The sequence below is a fragment of the Pleurodeles waltl genome, chromosome 1_2 (assembly GCF_031143425.1).
Source record: "Pleurodeles waltl isolate 20211129_DDA chromosome 1_2, aPleWal1.hap1.20221129, whole genome shotgun sequence".
NCBI classification, from domain to species: Eukaryota; Metazoa; Chordata; class Amphibia; order Caudata; family Salamandridae; genus Pleurodeles; species Pleurodeles waltl.
This window is the reverse complement of record NC_090437.1, coordinates 1349032415-1349056087: the sequence shown is the minus strand read 5'-3', so window position 1 is coordinate 1349056087 and position 23673 is coordinate 1349032415. Positions and strand designations below refer to the sequence as shown.

General features: G+C 51.4%; 1 protein-coding gene across 1 annotated transcript in view; it reads left to right on the top strand.

The window, feature by feature from the left end:
- The window catches only part of LOC138252717 (NACHT, LRR and PYD domains-containing protein 3-like), a 458845-nt gene that overhangs the window by 90939 nt on the left and 344233 nt on the right, over positions 1–23673 (top strand). Inside the window, exons 2-3 of the mRNA XM_069205762.1 lie at positions 5485–5713; positions 19096–19276. Of these exons, the coding sequence (XP_069061863.1) occupies positions 5489–5713; positions 19096–19276 (406 nt within the window). The 5' untranslated portion in view covers positions 5485–5488. The remainder of the gene's footprint in view (positions 1–5484; positions 5714–19095; positions 19277–23673) is intronic.

The window sequence follows — 23673 nt, the reverse complement described above, 5'->3', positions numbered from 1 at the left end:
TGAGGAGGCTGGCGTCTCACTGAGGAGGCCGGGTTGTCACTGAAGGGGCCGGGGTGTCACTGAGGAAGCTGGTGTGTCACTGAGGAGGCTGGCGTGTCACTGAGGAGGCTGGTGTTTCACAGAAGAGGCTGGTGGGTCACTGAGGAGGCTGGCATGTCTCTGAGTGGGTTTCACTGAGGAGACTGGTGTGTCACTGAAGAGGCCGGCATGTCACTGAGGAAGCTGGCTTGTCACTCAGGAGGCTGGTGTATCACTGAAGAGGCTAGTGTGTCACTGAGGAGACTGTTGTGTCATTCAGGAGGTCGGGGTGTCACCGAAGAAGTCGGGGTGTCATTGAGGAGGCTGGCGTGTCACTGAGGAAGCTGACTTGTCAATGAGGAGGCTGGAGTGTCACTGATGAGTCTGGTGTTTCACTGAGGAGGCTGGTGAGTCACTGAGGAGGCTGGCATGTCTCTGAGTGGGTGTCACTGAGACGCCTGGCGTGTCACTGAGGAGGTTGGTGTGTCTCTGAGTGGGTGTCACTGAGGAGGCTGGTGTGTCACTGAGGAGACTGGTGTGTCACTGAGGAGGCTGGATTGTCACTGACGGGGCCGGGGTGTCACTTAGGAGGCTGGCGTGTCACTGAGGAAGCAGGCATGTCACTGAGGAGGCTGGTGTGTCACTGAGGAGGCTGGTGTTTCACAGAGGAGGCTGGTGGGTCACTGAGAAGGCTGGCATGTCTCTGAGTGGGTGTCACTGAGGAGGCCGGGGTGGCCCTGAAGGGGCTAGGATGTCACTGAGGAGGCTGGCATGTCACTGAGGAGGCTGGTGTGTCACTGAAGAGGCTAGTGTTTCACTGAGGAGACTGTTGTGTCACTGAGGAGGCCGGGGTGTCACTGAAGAGACTGGGGTGCCATTGAGGAGGCTGGTGTGTCACTGAGGAGTCTGGTGCTTCCATTAGGAGGCTGGTGAGTCACTGAGGAGGCTGGCATGTTTCTGAGTGGGTGTCACTGAGAAGCCTGGCATGTCACTGAGGAGGCAGGTGTGTCTCTGAGTGGGTGTCACTGAGGAGGCTGGCGTGTCACTGAGGAGACTGGTGTGTCACTGAGGAGGCTGGTGTGTCACTGAGGAGAGTGACGTGTCACTGAAGAGGTTGGTGTGTCACTGAGGAGACTGGTGTGTCGCAGAGGTGGCACATGTTTCACTGAGGAAGCTGGGTTGTCACTGAGGAGGCGGACGTGTCTCTCAGGAGGCTGGTCTGTCACTGAGGAGACTGTTGTGTCACTGAGGAGGCTGTTGTGACATTGAGGAGGCCGGGATGTCACTGAGGAGACTGACATGTCACTGAGGAGGCTGGTGTGTCACTGAGGAGACTGACATGTCACTGTGGAGGCTGGGGTGTCACAGAGGAGGTTGGCATGTCTCTGAGTGGGTGCAACTGAGGAGGCTTGCATGTCTCTGACTGGGTGTCACTGAGGTGACTGGCATGTCACTGAGGAGGCTGGAGTGTCACCTAGGAGACCGGGGTGTCAATGAGGAGATCAGCGTGTCACTGAGGAGACTGCTGTGCCACTCAGGGGCTGGTGTGTCTCTGAGTAGACCGGCGTTTCACTGAAGAGACTGGGGAGTCACTGAGGCGGCTGGTGTGTTACAGAGGCGCCTGATGTGTCACTGAGGTGCTTGGCATGTCACTGAGGAGACTGGTGGATTTCTGAGTGGGTGTCACTTAGGAGGCTGGCATGTCACTGAGGAGGCTGACGTGTCACTGAAGAGATCGGTGTGTCACTGAGGAGGCTGTTATGTCTCTGAGTGAGTGTCACTTAGGAGGCTTGCATGTCACAGAGGAGCGTCACTGGGCACAGGGAGGCCTGGGCTGGTACTTTACAAGGTCAGATCTGCAGGGAAGCAGTGAGAAGTGTTGTTGCTGAATCCTGTGTAATTATTTGCCCTGAAGAGGTTGGTGTGTCACTGAGGAGATTGGTGTGTCGCAGAGGTGGCATATGTGTCACTGAGGAAGCTGGCTTGTCAATGAGGAGGCTGGAGTGTCACTGAGGAGTCTGGTGTTTCACTGAGGAGGCTGGTGAGTCACTGAGGAGGCTGGCATGTCTCTGAGTGGGTGTCACTGAGAAGCCTGGTGTGTCACTGAGGAGGCTGGTGTGTCTCTGAGTGAGTGTCACTGAGGAGGCTGGTGTGTCACTGAGGAGACTGGTGTGTCACTGAGGAGGCTGGATTGTCACTGAAGGGGCCGGGGTGTCACTGAGGAGGCTGGCGTGTCACTGAGGAAGCAGGCGTGTCACTGAGGAGGCTGGTGTGTCACTGAGGAGCCTGGTGTTTCACAGAGGAGGCTGGTGGGTCACTGAGAAGGCTGGCATGTCTCTGAGTGGGTGTCACTGAGGAGAGTGGCGTGTCACTGAGGAGGCCGGGGTGTCCCTGAAGGGGTTAGGATGTCACTGAGGAGGCTGGCATGTCACTGAGGAAGTTGGTGTGTCACTGAGGAGGCTGGTGTGTCACTGAAGAGGCTTGTGTGTCACTGAGGAGACTGTTGTGTCACTGAGGAGGCCGGGGTGTCACTGAAGGGGCCGGGGTGCCATTGAGGAGGCTGGTGTGTCACTTAGGAAGCTGCTGTGTCAATGAGGAGGCTGGAGTGTCACTGAGGAGTCTGGTGTTTCCATTAGGAGGCTGGTGAGTCACTGAGGAGGCTGGCATGTCTCTGAGTGGGTGTCACTGAGAAGCCTGGCATGTCACTGAGGAGGCTGGTGTGTCTCTGAGTGGGTGTCACTGAGGAGGCTGGCGTGTCACGGAGGAGACTGGTGTGTCACTGAGGAGGCTGGTGTGTCACTGAGGAGAGTGACGTGTCACTGAAGAGGTTGGTGTGTCATTGAGGAGACTGGTGTGTCGCAGAGGTGGCATATGTTTCACTGAGGAAGCTGGGTTGTCACTGAGGAGGCTGACGTGTCTCTCAGGAGGCTGGTCTGTCACTGAGGAGACTGTTGTGTCACTGAGGAGGCTGTTGTGACATTGAGGAGGCCGGGGTGTCACTGAGGAGACTGACATGTCACTGAGGAGGCTGGTGTGTCACTGAGGAGACTGAGGTGTCACTGTGGAGGCTGGGGTGTCACAGAGGAGGTTGGCATGTCTCTGAGTGGGTGCAACTGAGGAGGCTTGCATGTCTCTGAGTGGGTGTGACTGAGGAGACTGATGCGTCACTGAGGAGGCTGGCATGTCTCTGAGTGGGTGTCACTGAGGTGACTGAAATGTCACTGAGGAGGCTGGCGTTTCACCTAGGAGACCGGGGTGTCAATGAGGAGATCAGCGTGTCACTGAGGAGACTGCTGTGCCACTCAGGGGCTGGTGTGTCTCTGAGTAGACCGGCGTTTCACTGAAGAGACTGGGGAGTCACTGAGGCGGCTGGTGTGTTACAGAGGCGCCTGATGTGTCACTGAGGTGCTTGGCGTGTCACTGAGGAGACTGGTGGATTTCTGAGTGGGTGTCACTTAGGAGGCTGGCATGTCACTGAGGAGGCTGACGTGTCACTGAAGAGATCGGTGTGTCACTGAGGAGGCTGTTATGTCTCTGAGTGAGTGTCACTTAGGAGGCTTGCATGTCACAGAGGAGCGTCACTGGGCACAGGGAGGCCTGGGCTGGTACTTTACAAGGTCAGATCTGCAGGGAAGCAGTGAGAAGTGTTGTTGCTGAATCATGTGTAATTATTTGCCCTGAAGAGGTTGGTGTGTAACTGAGGAGATTGGTGTGTCGCAGAGGTGGCATATGTGTCACTGAGGAAGCTGGCTTGTCAATGAGGAGGCTGGAGTGTCACTGAGGAGTCTGGTGTTTCACTGAGGAGGCTGGTGAGTCACTGAGGAGGCTGGCATGTCTCTGAGTGGGTGTCACTGAGAAGCCTGGTGTGTCACTGAGGAGGCTGGTGTGTCTCTGAGTGAGTGTCACTGAGGAGGCTGGTGTGTCACTGAGGAGACTGGTGTGTCACTGAGGAGGCTGGATTGTCACTGAAGGGGCCGGGGTGTCACTGAGGAGGCTGGCGTGTCACTGAGGAAGCAGGCGTGTCACTGAGGAGGCTGGTGTGTCACTGAGGAGCCTGGTGTTTCACAGAGGAGGCTGGTGGGTCACTGAGAAGGCTGGCATGTCTCTGAGTGGGTGTCACTGAGGAGAGTGGCGTGTCACTGAGGAGGCCGGGGTGTCCCTGAAGGGGCTAGGATGTCACTGAGGAGGCTGGCATGTCACTGAGGAAGTTGGTGTGTCACTGAGGAGGCTGGCATGTCACTGAGGAGGCTGGTGTGTCTCTGAGTGGGTGTCACTGAGGAGGCTGGCGTGTCACTGAGGAGACTGGTGTGTCACTGAGGAGGCTGGTGTGTCACTGAGGAGAGTGACGTGTCACTGAAGAGGTTGGTGTGTCACTGAGGAGACTGGTGTGTCGCAGAGGTGGCATACGTTTCACTGAGGAAGCTGGGTTGTCACTGAGGAGGCTGACGTGTCTCTCAGGAGGCTGGTCTGTCACTGAGGAGACTGTTGTGTCACTGAGGAGGCTGTTGTGACATTGAGGAGGCCGGGGTGTCACTGAGGAGACTGACATGTCACTGAGGAGGCTGGTGTGTCACTGAGGAGACTGAGGTGTCACTGTGGAGACTGGGGTGTCACAGAGGAGGTTGGCATGTCTCTGAGTGGGTGCAACTGAGGAGGCTTGCATGTCTCTGAGTGGGTGTGACTGAGGAGACTGATGTGTCACTGAGGAGGCTGGCATGTCTCTGAGTGGGTGTCACTGAGGTGACTGACATGTCACTGAGGAGGCTGGCGTGTCACCTAGGAGACCGGGGTGTCAATGAGGAGATCAGCGTGTCACTGAGGAGACTGCTGTGCCACTCAGGGGCTGGTGTGTCTCTGAGGAGACTGGCATTTCACTGAAGAGACTGGGGAGTCACTGAGGCGGCTGGTGTGTTACAGAGGCGCCTGGTGTGTCACTGAGGTGCTTGGCGTGTCACTGAGGAGACTGGTGTGTCACTGAGAAAGCTGGCATGTCTCTGAGTTGGTGTCACTGAGGAAACTAGCATGTAACTGAGAAGACTGGCGTGTCACTGAGGAGGCTGGCGTGTCACTGAGGAGACTGGTGGGTCACTGAGTGGGTGTCACTTAGGAGGCTGGCATGTCACTGAGGAGGCTGACGTGTCACTGAAGAGATCGGTGTGTCACTGAGGAGGCTGGTATGTCTCTGAGTGGGTGTCACTTAGGAGGCTTGCATGTCACTGAGGAGGGTCACTGGGCACAGGGAGGCCTGGGCTGGTTCTTTACGAGGTCAGATCTGCAGGGAAGCAGTGAGAAGTGTTGTTGCTGAATGATGTGTAATTATTTGCCCTATTTTTCCTGCTAGTTCACGTTTCACATCTTTGTTCCTGTTTTTACTTAGAAACGTGTTTTAAGAGAAACAGGCTGCAAAAAATAGATCACTGTTTGCTGGAATGAAAAGAGTCCTAGACTCCTTTTTTGCTCTTTCAGGAGGATGGCTGGACTTGGAGTGGAGGACGTGCTGACATCCTCCAGGGATGACATCTGGGATGTGGCAGGATCTTCTCTCAGTGACATCTTGGCATCCTGCGATGACATCTCACTGCGACGACTCACTGAGTTTCTGCTTCCAAGACTGGCCGAGGCCATGGCGGACACCAGCGTCTCCATCGCATCGATGCTCACCCAGCAGGACCTGATCACGCAGCCAGAATACCAGGTACTGGGGAGTCACTCTAGATGTGTGACATGGGTGGGTCACTCTGGATGTGTGACATGTGAGGATCACTCTGGATGTGTGACATGACAGGGTCATTCTAGATGGGTGACATGACAGGGTCACTCTGGAGGTATGACATGGGGGACACCAGCATGGGATCCATTGCAGAGATGCTCACCCAGCAGGACCTGATCACGCGGCCCAAGTACCAGGTACTGGGGGAGTCACTCTAGATGTGTGACATCATAGAGTTACTCTTGAAGTGTGATATGGAAGGGTCAGTCTAGAGGTGTGACATGGGAGGGTGACTTGTGACATGATGGGGCGGCGCAGTCACTCTGGATGTGTGACATGCAGGGTCACTCACAAGTTGTGGAATGACCGGTTCACTCTGGAGGTGTGATATAGAAGGGCCAACATGTCATTCACTGCACACAGGCGTCAATATTCACTGCACCCTGAGCACTGCATCCATTGTAGCCAGAGATCCTCATCCAGTGTCGTAGAGGCCTCATCCACTGCACCCAGAGCACCACATCTACTGCACCCAAACCTCGTCATCCACTGCACCGAGAGCTCCTCATCCACTGCACCCAGAGCGCCTCATCCACTGCACCCAGAGCACCACATCCACCTCACCCAAAGCTCCTCATCCACTGCACCAAGAGCCCCACATCTAGGGCACCCAGAGCTCCTCATCCACCTCACCCAGAGCTCCTCATCCACGGCACCCAGAGCTCCTTATTCACTGAACCCAGAGTACCACATACACTGCACCCAGAGCACCATATCCACCTAACCCAGAGCTCTTCATCCACTGCACCCAGAACACCACATCAACTGCACCAAGAGCTCCTCATTCACTGCACCAAGAGCTCCTCATCCACTGCACCAATAGCTACACATCCACTGCACCCAGAGTTCCTCATCCACTGCACCCAGAGCACCACATCCACTGCACTCATAGCTCCTCATTCACTGCACCCAGAGCACCACATCCACTGCACCCATAACTCCTCATCCTCATCCAGTGCACCCAGAGCTCCTCATCTACTGCACCCAGAGCACCACATCCACTGCACCCATAGCACCATATCCACTGCACCCAGAGCTCCTCATCAACCGCACCCGGAGCTCCTCATTCACTGCACCCAGAGCTCCTCATCCACTGCACCCAGAGCTTCTCATCCACTGCACCAAGAGCTCTTCATCCACTGCACCAAGAGCTACTCATACACTTCACCCAGAGCTCCTCATCCACTGCACCGAGCACCACATCCACCTCACCCAGAGCACTGCATCTACTGCACCCAGCGCACCCCATCCACTGCACCCAGAGCTCCTCATCCACTGCACCCAGAGCTCCTCATCCACTGCACCCAGAGCACCGCATCCACTGCACCCAGAGCTCCTCATCCACTACACACAGAGCACCACATCCACTGCACCCAGAGCACCGCATCCACTGTACCCAGAGCACTGCATCCACTGCACCCAGAGCACCATATTAACTGCACCTAGAGCTCCTCATTCACCGCACCCAGAGCATCACATCCACTGCACCCAGAGCATCACATCCACCGCACCCAGAGCACCACATTTACCACACCAAGAGCACCTCATCCAGCACACCCAGAGCTCCTCATCCACAGCACCCAGAGCACCACATCCACTGCACCCAGAGCACCACATCCACTGCACCCAGAGCTCCTCATCCACTGCACCCAGAGCACCACATCCACTGCACCCAGAGCTCCTCATCCACTGCACACAGATCATTGCATCCACTGCTCCTACAGCTCCACATTCACTGCACACTGAGCATAGCACTCACTACTCTTACACATCCTCATCCACTGCTCTCAGATCACCATATCCACTGCACCCAGAGCTCCTCATTCACTGCACTGAGAGTACCACATCCACTGCACCCAGAGCTCCTCATGCACTGCTCCCAGAGCATCGAATCCAATGTACCAATGACTCCGCAGCCGACCACGCTCCTCTCTAAAGTACACTCCACATCCAGATTGATTCACCCACTAATCCAACCCTCATACAATGTACTCAAAGCTCGTATAGAACCACAGCTCTCTGTACAATGTGCCAACAGCTCCACATCAAAAACACGTAGATTTATCCCTCAGTCTCACCCAAATGTCCCCAGAGCTTAAGACTCAACAGGCACTCTTTTAAAGCAGACTCCTGTTATCAGTCAGCGCACTCAGGTTTCCCATCTAGTGCACCCACAGCTCCACACTCATTGTACTGCAGCTCCTGATCCAATGCACCTACAGCTCCACATCCATTGTACTGCAGCTCCTGATCCAATGCACCCACAGCTCCACTCCCATTGTACTGCAGCTCCATGTCCAATGCACCCACAGCTCCACACCCATTGTACTGCAGCTCCTGAGCCAATGCACCCACAACTCCACATCCATTGTACGGCAGCTCCTGAACCAATGCACCCACAGCTCCACATCCATTGTACGGCAGCTCCTGATCCAATGCACCCACAACTCCACATCCATTGTACTGCAGCTCCCGATCCAATGCACCCACAGCTCCATATCCATTGTACTGCAGCTCCTGATCTAATGCACCCACAACTCAACATCCATTGTACTGCAGCTCCTGATCCAATGCACCCGCAGCTCCACAACCATTGTACTGCAGCTCCTGATCCAGTGCACCCGCAGCTCCACATTCATTGTACTGCAGCCCCTGATCCAATGCACCCACAGCTTCACATCCATTGTACTTCAGCTCATGGTCCAATGCACCCACAGCTCCACACCCATTGTACTACAGCTCCTGAGCCAATGCACCTACAGCTCCACATCCATTGTACGGCAGCTCCTGATCCAGTGCACCCACAACTCAACACCCATTGTACTACAGCTCCTGATCCAATGCACCTACAGCTCCACATGTATTGCACTGCAGCTCCTGATCCAGTGCACCCACAGCTCCACAGCCATTGTACTGCAGCTCGTGATCCAGTGCACCTACAGCTCCACATCCATTGTACTGCAGCTCCAGATCTAATGCACCCACAGCTCCACACCCATTGTACCGAGCTCCTGATTAAATGCACCCACAGCTCCCATCCATTGTACTGCAGCTCATTATCCAATGCACACATAGCTCCATACCCATTGTACTGCTTCTCCTGATCCAATACACCCACAGCTCCACATTCATTGTACTGCAGCTCCTGGTCCAATGCAGCTACAGCTCCACATCCATTGTACTGCAGCTCCTGATCCAATGCACCTACAGCTCCACATCTATTGTACTGCAGCTCCTGATTCAGTGCACCTACAGCTCCACATCCATTGTACTGCAGCTCCTGATCCAATGCACCCACAGCTCCACACCCATTGTACTACAGCTCCTGATCCAATGCACCTACAGCTCCACACCTATTGCACTGCAGCTCCTGATCCAGTGCACCCACAGCTCCACACCCATTGTACTGCAGCTCCTGATCCAATGTAACCGCAGCTCCACATCCACTGTACTGCTGCTCCTGATCCAATGCACCTACAGCTCCACACCTATTCTACTGCAGCTCCTGATCCAATGCACCCACAGCTCCACATCCATTGTACTGCAGCTCCTGATCCAATGCACCCACAACTCCACATCCATTGTACTGCAGCTCCTGATCCAATGCACCCACAGCTCCACATCCATTGTACTGCAGCTCCTGATCCAATGCACCCACAGCTCCACATTCATTGTACTGCAGCCCCTGATCCAATGCACCCATAGTTCCTCATCTTTGTACTGCAGCTCCTGATCCAATGCACCAACAGCCCCACATCCATTGTACTGCAGCTTGTGATCCAGTGCACCTGCAGCTCCACATCCATTGTACTGCAGCTCTAGACCTAATGCACAGACAGCTCCACACCCATTGTACCGAACTCCTGATTCAATGCACCCACAGCTCCACATCGATTGTAGTGCAGCTCCTGATCCAATGCACCCACAGTTCCTCATCCATTGTACTGCAGCTCCTGATCTAATGCACCCACAACTCCACATCCATTGTACTGCAGCTCCTGATCCAATGCACCCGCAGCTCCACATTCATTGTACTGCAGCCCCTGATCCAATGCACCCACAGCTTCACATCCATTGTACTGCAGCTCCTGGTCCAATGCACCCACAGCTCCACTCCCATTGTACTGCAGCTCCACGTCCAATGCACCCACAGCTCCACACCCATTGTACTACAGCTCCTGAGTCAATGCACCCACAACTCCACATCCATTGTACGGCAGCTCCTGATCCAATGCACCCACAGCTCCACATCCATTGTACTGCAGCTCCTGATCCAATGCACCCGCAGCTCCACATTCATTGTACTGCATCCCCTGATCCAATGCACCCACAGCTCCACATCCATTGTAGTGCAGCTCCTGATCCAATGCACCCACAGTTCCTCATCATTGTACTGCAGCTCCTGATCCAATGCACCTACAGCTCCACATCCATTGTACTGCAGCTCGTGATCCAGTGCACCTACAGCTCCACATCCATTGTACTGCAGCTCCAGATCCAATGCACAGACAGCTCCACACCCATTGTACCGAGCTCCTGATTCAATGCACCCACAGCTCCACATCCATTTTACTACAGCTCCTGATCCAATTTACCTACAGCTCCACATCCATTGTACTGCAGCTCCTGATCCAATGCACCTACAGCTCCACATCCATTGTACTGCAGCTCCTGATCCAGTGCACCTACAGCTCCACACCCATTGTACTGCAGATCCTGATCCAATGCACCCACAACCCACATCTATTTTACTGCGGCTCCTGATCCAATGTACCACAACTCCACATCTATTACACTGCAGCTCCTGATCCAATGCACCCACAGCTCTACATCCATTGTACTACAGCTCCTTATCCAATGTACACATAGCTCCACACCCATTTTACTGCAGCTGCTCATCCAAAGCACCCACAGGTCCACACTCCTTACTGCAGCTCCTGATTCAATGCACCCACAGCTCCACATCCATTATACTGCAGTACTGATCCAATGCACTGACAACTCTACATCTATTGTACTGCAGTTCCTCATCCAATGCACCGCAGCTCCACATCCATTGCACTGTAGCTTCTGATCCAATCCACCCACAGCTCCACATCTATTGTACTGCAGATCCTGATCCAATGCACACACAACTCGACATCTATTACACCGCAGCCCCTGATCCAATGCACCTACAGCTCCACATTCCTTACTGCAGCGCCTGATGCAATGCACCTACAGCTCCACACTCCTTACTGCAGCTCCTGATCCAGTGCACCCACAGCTCCACATCTATTGTACAACAACTCCTGATCCAATGCACCCAGAGCTCCACACCCATTGTACTGCAGCTGCTGATCAAATGAACCCACAGATCCACATCCATTGTGCTACAGCTCCTTCTCAAATGAATCTGCAGCCCCACACCCATTCTATTGCATCCTCTCACCCAATTAACCCACAGCGCCACATCCATTGTACTGCAGCTCCTGATCTAATGCACCCACAGCTCCACACCCATTGTACTACAGCTCCTGAGCCAATGCACCAACAGCTCCACACCCATTGTACCGAAGCCCCTGATCCAATGCACCCATAGCTCCACATCCACTGTACTGCAGCTCCTGATCCAATTTATACACAGCTCCACACTCCTTACTCCAGCTCCTGATCCAATGCAACTGCAGCTCTACATCCATTGTACTGCAGCTCCTTATGAAATGAACCTGCAGCTCCACACCCATTGTACTGCAGCTCCTGATCCAATGCACCCACAGGTCCACATCCATTGTACTTCAGCTCCTGATCCAATGCACATACAGCTCCACACCCATTGTACTGCAGCCCCACACCCAATGCACCCACAGCTCCACACCCGTTGTACTGCAGCTCCTCACTCAATGAACCCACAGCTACACACCCATTGTACTGCAGCCTCTCACCCAATGCACCCACAGCTCCACACCCATTGTACTGCAGCTCCTCACTCAATGAACCCACAGCTCCACACCGATTGCACTGCAGCCCCTGATTCAATGCACCCATAGCTCCACATCCATTGTACTACAGCTCCTGATCCAATGCATACACAGCTCCACACTCCTTACTCCAGCTCCTTATCCAATGCAACCACAGCTCTACATCCATTGTACCGCAGCTCCTTATGAAATGAACCCGCAGCCCCACGCCCATTGTACTGCAGCCCCTCACCCAATGCACCCACAACTCCACATCCACTGTACTGCAAGTTCTTATCCAATGCACCTGCAAGTTCCACATCCATTGTAATGCAGCTTCTGATCCAGTGCACACACAGCTCCATATCCATTGCACTGCAGCTCCTGATCCAGTGCACCCACAGCTCCACATCCATTGTACTGCAGCTCCTGATCCAATGCACCCACATCTCCACATCCATTGTACTGCAGCCCCTTATCCAAAGCACCCATAGCTCCACACCCATTGTATCACATCCCCTTATCCAATGCACCCACAGCTCCACATCCATTGTACTGCAGCTCCTGATCCAATACACATACAGCTCCACACCCATTGTACTGCTTCTTCTGATCTAATGCACCCACAGCTCCACATCCATTGCACTGCAGCATCTGATCCAATGCATCAGGCAGTGCCACAGCCATTGTACTGCAGCTCCTTACTCAATGAACCCACAGATCCACACCCATTGTACTGCAATCCCTCACTAAATGAACAAACAGCTCCACATTGATTGTACTGCAGCTCCTGTTCCAATGCACCCACAACTCCACATCCATTTTACTGCAGCTCCTGATCCAATGCACCTACAGCTCCACATCCATTGTACTGCAGCTCCTCATCCAATGCACCTACAGGTCCACATCCATTGTACTGCAGCTCCTGATCCACTGCACCTACAGCTCCACATCCATTGTACTGCAGCTCCTGATCCAATGCACCCCCAACTCCACATCTATTTTATTGTAGCTCCTGATCCAATGAACCCACAACTCCACACCTATTACACCGCAGCTCCTTATCCAATGCACCCACAACTCCACATCTATTGCACTGCTGCTTCTTATCCAATGCACATACAGCTCCACAGCCATTGTACTGCAGCTCCTTATCCAATCCACCCACAGCTCCACACCCATTGTACTGGAGCTCCTCACTCGATGAACCCACAGCTCCACATCGATTGTACTGCAGCTCCTGTTCCAATGCTCCCCCAGCTCCACATCCATTGCGCTGCAGCTCTTGAGCCAATGCACCGACAGCTCCACACCCATTGTACCAAAGCCCCTGATACAATGCAACCACAGCTCCACATCCACTGTACTGCAGGTTCTGATCCAGTGCACCCACAGCTCCACATCCATTGTCCTGCAGCTCCTAATCCAATGCACCCACAGCTTCACAACCATTGTACTGCAGCTCATGATGCAATGCACACACAGCTCCACATCTATTGTACTGCAGCTCCTGATCCAATGCCGCACAGCTCCACCCCCATTGTACTGCAGCTCCTGATCCAATGCACCCACACCTCCAAATTCATTGTACTGCAGCTCCTTATCCAATGCATACATAGCTCCACACCCATTGTACTGCAGCTCTTTATCCAATGCACCCACAGCTCCCCACCCATTGTACTGCAGCTCCTTATCCAATCCACCCACAGCTACACACCCATTTGTACTGCATCTCCTCACCAAATGCACACACAGCTCCAAGTCAATTGTACTGCAGCTCCTGATCCAATGCGCCACAGCTTCACACCCATTGAATTGCATCTACTTATCCAATGCACCCACATCTCCACAACCATCGTACTTCAGCTCTTTATCCAATGCACTCAAAGCTCCACGCCCACTGTACCATAGCTCCTTATCCAATTCATCCACAGCTCCACAACCATTGTACTGCATCTCCTGATCCAATGCACCCACAGCTCCACACCATTGTACTGCAGCCCCATATCATATGCACCCACAGCTCCATATCCATTGTACTGCAGCTCCTCACTTAATGTATCCACAGCTCCATTACTTTTGTAGTGCAACTCTTAATCCAATGCACCCACAGCTCCACACCCATTGTACCACAGCTACTGATCCAGTGCACCCAACTTCACATCCATTGTATTGCAGCTCCATAAACAATGCAGACACAGCTCCACGCCCATCGTACTGCACCTCTTGATCCAATGCACCCACAACTCTACACCCACTGTACTGCAGCATCTGATCCAGTGCACCTGCAGCTCCACACCCATTGTACAGCAGCTCCTCATCCAATGCACCTACAGCTCCTTGCCCATTGTACTGCAGCTCCTGATCAAATGCATCCACAGCTCCACATCTATTGTACTGCAGCTCCTGACTCAATGAACCCTCAGCTCCACAGCAATTGTACTGCAGCTCCTGATCCAATGCACCCGAAACTCCACATCCATTGTACTCCAGCTCCTGATCCAATGCACGCACACCTCCACATTGTAGGAGGCTGGCCTGGCTTGTAGTTGGTACCAGAGGTACTTATACTGTGTGCCAGGTCCTAGAGGTGTTTCTAGCAGCTTAGGTAGCTATGGCAAAGCAGATTAGGCTGAACTAGGAGACATGCAAAGCTCCTACTATACCACTTATATCATATGCACAGTATCATAAGAAAACACAATACACAGAGTTACTAAAAATAAAGGTACTTTATGTTTTATGACAATATGCCAAAAGTATCTCAGTGAGTACCCTCAGTAAGAAGGTAAGTTATATGCACAAGTTATATGTACACAAACCCAAATCAGGTAAGTAAGAGCAAGAAAAGTAATGCAAACAGTGTAGAATTACAATAGGTTGCAATAGGAGCAAATAGGTATGGGGCAACACAAACCATATACTCCATAAGTGGAATGCGAACCACAAATGGACCCCAAACCTATGTGAGCTTGTAGAGGGTCGCTGGGACTGTAAGAAAACAGTTAGGGTTAGAAAAATACCGCACCCCAAGACCCTGAAAAGTAGGAGTAAAGTACACCTACTACCCCCAGAGAGCACAGAAGCCGTGATAGGGGGATTCTGCAGGAAAAACAAACACCAGCAGTGCACTGACAACGGATTTCCGGACCTGAGTACCTGTAAGATAAGGGGACTAAGTCCAATAGTCGCGACAGTGTACGGGGGGGCAGGAGCCCAGGAAACCCCAGCTGAAGGTGCAAGGAAGCTGCCACTGGGTGGAAGAAGCTTGGAGTTCTGCAAGAAAGAACAGGACTAGGGACTTCTCCTTTGGAAGAATGATGTCTCACGTTGTGATGAAGCTTGCAGAGGTGTTCCTACGCAGAAAGACCGCAAACAAACCTTGCTAGCTGCAAGGGTCGCGGTAGAGGTTTTTGGGTGCTGCTGAGGACCAGGAAGGACCAGGATATTGCCTTTTGGAAGAGGAGACAGAGAGGGCGCCCATCAACTCAGAGAGCCCTCACAGAAGCAGGCAGCACCCGCAGAAGTACCCCAACAGGCACTTAGAAGAAGAGTGAACTGGAGTCCACGCGAAGTTACAAAAAGGAGTCCCACGACGCCAGAGGACAACTCAGAAGGTTGTGCACTGCAGGACGGAGTGCTGGGGACCCAGGCTACGCTGTGCATGAAGGAAATCCTGGAAGAGTGCACAGGAGCAGGAGCAGCTGCAAATCACACGGTACACAGCAGTCTACTGTGGGGAGGCAAGGACTTACCTCCACCAAACTTGGACTGATAAGTCACTGAACTGTGGGAGTCACTTGGACAGAGTTGCTGTATTCCAGGGACCACGCTCGTCGGGATGAGAGGGGACCCAGAGGACCAGTGATGCAGTGTTTTGGTGCCTGCGTTAGCAGGGGGAAGATTCCGTCGACCCATGGGAGATTTCTTCGGAGCTTCTGGTGCAGGGTGAAGGCAGGCTACCCCCAGAGCATACACCACCTGGAAACAGTCGAGGAAGCCTGCAGCATTAGGCGCTACAATGTTGCTGGTAGTCTTCTTGCTACTTTGTTGCGGTTTTGCAGGCGTCCTGGAGCAGTCAGCGGACGATCCTTGGTAGAAGGTGAAGAGGGAGATGCAGAGGAACTCTGGTGAACTCTTGCATTCGTTATCTGAAGAATTCCTCAAAGTAGAGACCCTAAATAGCCAGAAAAGGAGGTTTGGCTACCAGGTTAGGAGGATTGGCTACCAAGAGAGGTAAGAGCTTATCAGAAGGAGCCTCTGACGTCACCTGCTGGCACTGGCCACTGGCCACTCAGAACAGTCCAGTGTGCCCCCAACAACTCTGTTTCCAAGATGGCAGAGGGCTGCGACACACTGGAGGAGCTCTGGGCACCTCCCCTGGGAGGTACTGGTCAGAGGAGTGGTCACTCCCCTTTCATTTGTCCAGTTTCGCACCAGAGCAGGGCTGGGGGATCCCTGAAGCGGTGTAGACTGGCATATGCAGAGATGGGCACCATCTGTGCCCATCAAAGCATTTCCAGAGGCTGGGGGAGGCTACTCCTCCCCAGCCCTTCACACCTATTTCCAAAGGGCTGCCTGGACCCCAGGAGGGCAGAAACCTGTCTGAGGGGTTGGCAGCAGCAGCAGCTGCAGTGGAGACCCCGGAAAGGCAGTTTGGCAGTACCCGGGTCTGTGCTAGAGACCCGGGGGATCATGGAATTGTCCCCCCAACACCAGAATGGTATTGGGGTGACAATTCCATGATCTTAGACATGTTACATGGCCATGTTCGGAGTTACCATTGTGACACTATGCATAGGTAGTGACCTATATATAGTGCACGTGTGTAATGGTCTCCCCGCACTCACAAAGTCCGGGGAATTTGCCCTGAACGATGTGGGGGCACCTTGGCTAGTGCCAGGGTGCCCACACACTAAGTAACTTTGCACCCAACCTTCACCAAGTGAAAGTTAGACATATAGGTGACTTATAAGTTACTTATGTGCAGTGGTAAATGGCTGTGAAATAACGTGGAGGTTATTTCACGCAGGCTGCAGTGGCAGGCCTGTGTAAGAATTGTCAGAGCTCCCTATGGGTGGCAAAAAAAATGCTGCAGCCCATAGGGATCTCCTGGAACCCCAATACCCTGGGTACCTCAGTACCATATACAAGGGAATTGTATGGGTGTACCAGTATGCCAATGTGAATTGGTAAATTTAGCCACTAGCCTGTTAGTGACAAATTTGAAACGCAGAGAGAGCATAACCACTGAGGTTCTGGTTAGCAGAGCCTCAGTGAGACAGTTAGGCATCACACAGGGAACACATACAGGGCACATACTTATGAGCACTGTGGCCCTGCCTGGCAGGGTCTCAGTGACACATAGACTAAAACAACATATATACAGTGAAATATGGGGGTAACATGCCAGGCGAGGTGGTACTTTCCTACACATATCCATTGTAGTGCAGCCCCTTATCCAATGAACCCACAGCTCCACATCCATTGTACTGTAGCTGCCGATCCAATGCACCCACATCTCCACACCCATTGTACTGCATCTCCTGATCCAATGCACCCACTGCTCCACACCAATTGTACCGCAGCTCCTTATCCAATGCACCACAGCTCCACATCCATTGTACTGCAGCTCCTGATGCAATACACCCACGGCTCTACACCCATTGTACCCCAGCTCTTGATCCAATGCACCCACGTCTCCACACTCTTTACTGTAGCTCCTTTTCCAATTTACCCGCAGATCCTCATCCATTGTACTGCAGCTCCTTATCCAATGCACCCACAGCTCCACACTCCATATTGCTGCTCCTAATCCAATGCACTAACAACTCAACATATTTTGTACGGCAGCTCCTGATCCAATGCACCCACAGCTCCACATCCATTGTACTGTAGCTCCCTATCCAAATGTACCCACAGCTCCAAATCCATTGTACTGCAGCTCCTGATCCAATGCACCCACAACTCCACATCCATTGTTCTGTAGCTGCTGATCCAATGCACCCACAGCGCTCCACATGTATTGTACTGCAGCTCCTGATCCAATGCACCCACAGCTCCACACCAATTGTACCACAGCCACTTATCCAATGCACCCACACCTCCACATCCATTGTACTGCAGCTCCTGATGCAATGCACCCACAGCTCCACACCCATTGTACTGCAGCCCCTTATCATATGCACCCACAGCTCCATATCCATTGTACTTCTGCTCCTCACCTAATGTACCCACAGCTCCATACCTTTTGTACTGCAGCTCCTAGTCCAAAGCACCCACAGCTCCACATCCACTGTACTGCAGCTCCTGATCCATTGCACGCATAGCTCCACACTACTTTCTGCAGCTCCTTATCCAGTTTGCCCACAGCTCTACACCCATTCTACTGCAGCTCCTTATCCAATGCACCCACAGTGCCACACCCATTGCACTGCAGCTCCCCACCCAATGAACCCACAGCTCCACATCCATTGTACTCCAGCTCCTGATCCAATGCACACACACCTCCACATCCATTGTAGTGCAGCCCCTTATCCAATGAACCCACAGCTCCACATCAATTGTACTGCAGCTCCTTATTCAAATGCACCCACTGCTCCAAATCCATTGTACTGCAGCTCCTGATCCAACGCACCCACAACTCCACATGTATTGCAATGCAGCTTGTTATGCAATGCACACATACCTCCACACCAATTGTACTGCAGCTCCTTATCCAATGCACACAGAGCTTCAAATCCATTGTACTGCAGCTCCTGATCCAATGCACCCACAGCTCCACAACCATTGTACTGCAGCTCCTGATCCAATGCACCCACAACTCCACATGTATTGCAATGCAGCTTGTTATGCAATGCACACATACCTCCACACCCATTGTACTGCAGCTCCTTATCCAATGCACACACAGCTCCAAATCCATTGTACTGCAGCTCCTGATCCAATGCACCCACAGCTCCACAACCATTGTACCTCAGCTCCTGATCCAATGCACCTGCAGCTCTACATCCATTGTACTGCAGGTCCTGATCCAATGCACCCACAGCTCCACACCCATTGTACTGCAGCTCCTCTTCCAAGGCACCACAGCTCCACACCCATTGTACTGCAGCTCCTCACCCAATGCACCTCCAGCTCCACACCCATTGTACGCAGCTCTTGATCCAATGCACCCACAGCTCCACACCCATTGTACTGCAACTCCTTAGCCAATGCACCCACAGCTCCTCCTTGTATATACTGCAATCTCTCTTCTGATGAGGAAGTTGTGCTCCTTTTTATTTGTATCAAAGGTGTTCTGTTCCACTCTTCATTTCATATGGTGGTTGAGAAGGACTTACAGACTTTATTATTTATTCGTGACAGGAAATTGGATGTTTGGATGAAAAAAGTCAGAAAAAGGAGGCGGCGAGACAGCTTCTGGATGTGGTGCTCAGAAAACCAGATGCCAGAGCGGGCAGAGCTATGTGGGCCGAGCTCAGCAACTTCCAAAGCAACGTTGAGTCCTGTAAACTGAGGGCCCTCCTGAGTGAGATCTCTGCGAAAGGTGAGTACGGGGCACTGACAGGGCACTTACCTCCAGTGCGCTCCAGAACACTGCACAGCATAACATGATGTGTCCTACCACAGACCCCAAGATGTGGTCTGAAGAATATTTAGTCAGAGGGCCCCGGTGTGATCCAAACACGATGTTCCAGTTCTTTCAATGATCTAAGATATTTGCAGAGTAATCAGCTAATCTGCAGCTCATCCTGGGATCACATGGCATCTGTCTTGGGATGCACAGATAATTGTTAAAAGATATCACATAAATGCATCGCCCTTCATCAGATCTCATGAAGTGTCCTGAAATTGGTTATGAATAGGGTTGAAGATATCATCCAGACCTCTGGGCCCTGGTGCCACTGCACTTCTTGCACCAAAGGAAGCTCCGCCCCTGCATTGTTCCCCTAGTTTAGAGCAGCAACGGGGATGCCTCTAATCGAACCTAGTCACCCACTCCCATCTTAGCTCCAGCCCCTTGTGTGCTCTTGGCCTCTTTCCCTCTGACGTCAGATTATGGCCACCAATTTCCTTCTAACAGTACCAAGGGGAGTGAGGCTATACCACCCATTGGCACACAATTAACTCATTCTTTTGCAGACCCAGTTAAAATATAAAATTCACTGTGTGAGGAGAGGGTGGGCCCTTGAAGGTGTGGGCCTTGAAGGTGTGGGGCCTTGGGGGTGGAGCCTTGAAGGGGTGAGGCCTGGGGAACGGGGCCTTGAAGGGGTGGGGCCTTGAAGGGGTGGGGCCTTAAAGGGTGAGGCTTTTGGGGTGGGGCCTTAAAGAGGTGGGGCCTTGGGGTGGGGCCTTGAAGGGGTGAGGCCTTGAGGGGTGGGGCCTTGGGACGGGGCCATAAAGGGGTAGGGCCTTGAAGAGTGGGGCTTTTGGGGTGGGCCCTTGAAGGGGTGGGGCCTTGGGGGCAGGGCCTTTAAGGGGTGGGGCCTTGAAGGGGCACTTTTGCCCCAGACGTCCACTCCTCCTCCAAAACAGAAAAGCTTGCTGAGGTTGGTGTTGATGTCCTGGGGTATATTTGCAGGCCTTAATGGACATCTGCATTTCAAAGCTTCCAAAAAATAGGCTGGAAATCCACTGTTTACAGTACATTTCAGCTCATCTTTTTTGGCTCCTCATCGGCTGACCATATGAAGGGAGCTGATGTCTTGTGACACACAGTGGTGCCATGGGAATTGTGGCATCATCATCTGGGTACAGAGTCACTGATGTTATTTGTAGCACCCACTCATGGACTGCTGAGCGCCTAACATCAGAAGAGGCAATCATTCAATCAATCAGAGCATTTGTAAAGCGCACTACTCACCCGTGAGGGTCTCAAGGCGCTGATGGGAGTAGGGGCTGCTACTGCTCGAACAGCCACATCTTGAGATGTCTCCTGAAGGTAAGTAGGTCCTGTGTCTGTCGCAGGTGGGTGGGAAGAGTGTTCCACGTCTTGGCGGCGAGGTGGGAGAACAATCTGCCACGGCGGTCGTTCTGTAGAAGCATGGGACGGTGGCGAGAGCAAGGTCGGCGGAGCAGAGCTGTCGGGTCAGGGTGTAGATGGAGAGGCATCTGTTGAGGTATTCTGGTCCGGTGTTGTGCAGTGCCTTGTGTGCGTGGGTGAGGAGTTTGAACGTGATGCTCTTGTTGACAGGGAGCCAGTGTAGGTCTCTCAGGTGGGCTGTGATGTGGCAGTGGCAGCAGATGTCCAGGATGAGGCGTGCGGAGGCGTCCTGTATAAATTGCAGTCTTTTCTGGAGCTTGGCCGTGGTTCCTGCGTAGAGGGCATTGCCGTTGTCCAGTTTGCTGCTTATGAGGACTTGGGTGACCGTCCTTCTGGTTTCAGTGGGGATCCATTTGTAGATCTTCCGAAGCATGCGGAGGGTGTTGAAGGAGGAGGAAGAGATGGTGTTGACTTGCCGGTTCATTGATAGCATTGACTACTGGGAAGGCCTTCCATTCACCGGGGAGGTGCCAAATCAAGTATCATTGGGTCATGTTTATTTACAGTGCTTAGGGGCAGGGGTCTTTAACCTTTTTTGTAGTAAAAGCTACTTATGTTGAGGAAAATCATCCGGAGCTACGAATATTATTAGAATTTTAATACTGACTACATCAGACTAGTTTATATGTTTGTTTTAAACATAAACTTTTCAGTTTTAAAGGCTGAGCTGCACGCAGGAGAGCTACTGATGGGTAGCTCGAGAGCTGCTAGTAGCTCACGAGCTACTTGTTGAAGACCCTTGGCTTAGTGACTGTCGCACTGCAGCACATGCTCTTTGAACAAGTGAATAGAGATTTTGGTATTTCAAAATAATCTTTATTCATTTTCAGTTTAGAAGAGGGAACAAAAGAAGAAAAGTAACAATGAAGGAAGGAAAAAAAAACATTGTTCACAAGTCTTCATATTTGGTGGTGGTTATACGTTATTTCAAACATGTACAAAAGCGAAAAAAAAATAATCATACATTATACATGTAATAATGGAACGTTGAAATGGCCACTCGTAGAAGTAAAAATAGCAGAAAAAAGGAGCATGAGTCAGAAGGCTGTTTCTCTCACTCAAGTCAAGTATGCTCCGTCCAAGAAGAGCTGATAGCAAACACTCCATGTGCAGCTCTGGAGGGGAAATCCCGGCCCCCAAGTCTGAGGCGGTTCGGTGACAATGAGACAGTCGTCCAAAGATGTCCAAATGGGATTGGCTGCAGATGATAGCAAGACATCAAAGAGAAAATATAGCTCCACTGATTTGCAGTGAAAGATCAGGTGAGCACGGTCTCAGTCACCCCCTTGCAGCTCCAGTACACAGAGCTGTCTAGCATGTTCAAGGTGTGTAGACCGGACGGGCCCAGAAAGCTTGATGAAGTAAACAATATTTATTTTAGGAAAGTAAGGTGAAGCTTTATGGAAGGTAACCGTTTTCCACATGTCATTCCTTTCGTGATGTGAGATGGATAAGTGTCCCATTTTCCATTATTTTTTTATTTGTCTCTCATGTTGCAGGTTGTAGTAAACTGTAATTGTATTTATTTAGCGCTTACTACCCCTGATGAGGCGTCGAAGTGCTTTTCGGCGAGTAGCATGCTGCTTGGGAACCCAAAAGGATTAGTGGTGGATTAGTATAGTGAAATATGAGTACAGTATTACTATTATTATGAGTTGATTTGAGCAGAGGATGTGTGAGTTTGTTAGTTGGATTGACTAGAGTAATGGAGGGATAGAGGAGGGAAGAATCCAGGAGTGTTAATTGGGAGTTTATAGTAATAGGATGAGGCTTGGGATGAGTGAAGGAGAGATGGAGGAGGGAACAGTCTGTAGAAAGGGTTAGGCAGATCATAGTAGCAGAAGGGGCTTTGGATGAGCCAAAGGTGTGATAAGTGAGGGAGAGTTTAGTAGGGTTATTTGGGCGATCAGAGTGGTAAACTGAGGTGTGGGGTGAGCCAAGGGAAGAGCTCAGGCAGGGTTATTGTGGAGATCGCAGTAGTAGAATGGGTTTGGGATGAGTCAGAGTGTGGATGGAGGATAGATTGACAGAGACATAGGGTGATGGGAGACAGAGTAAAGCTTACGCGAGAGACTTTTTTTCCCTCTTGTACAGTAGGACTAACGTAATAAATAAATAGATACATAGATACATAGTGAGGGAATATATGTGTAATATAATAATGGATATAATATTTTGAGATTTAAAGTTGCGTTGTACAAACACAGACTTGCAATATTTGCAATCTTAGAAAATTATTTGTGTACTTTTCTAACATTATTTTATCTGTCCTCATTTCTTCAAAAGCAAAATGTTGACTGTTAAATAGTTAAGATAACATTTGCTGATTGTGATAGATAAAATGAAATCAGAGATTCATAAGTATCTATTCTATCAACTTATCTAGGAACTATGCAATGACCTATGAACATGTTAAGCATAGAATAATATACACATACAGTATATATGCACATACACACACATACACATATACACACATACACACATATATATTTAACCGTGAGTAAATATACATTTCTTAAACAGACTTAAACAGTATGTATATATTGTATTATTATGAATTAGTAATTATGTATATATCACTTAAAGAAGTACACACATCTAGATATGTACACATAATCAGATTGCAAATGTTTACCAACACAGTCATATGCAGTCCATTGCTCTTTAAATATGGTGGTTATGAAGGAAAGAGACAACTCTTGAGTAGTCTTCTGAAGACAAGATAGTTATCCGTGGATCTTATATGTGGGGGTAATGAATTTCATAGTTTGGCTGCTTGAATAGAGAAGGATGTTCCACCTATAATCTTTTTCTTGCATGATGGTGTTCTAAGGCGGGGTGCCAATCTTGAGAGGAGATTTCTTTGTTGAATGTATTTGGTGATTTTATTCCTGATG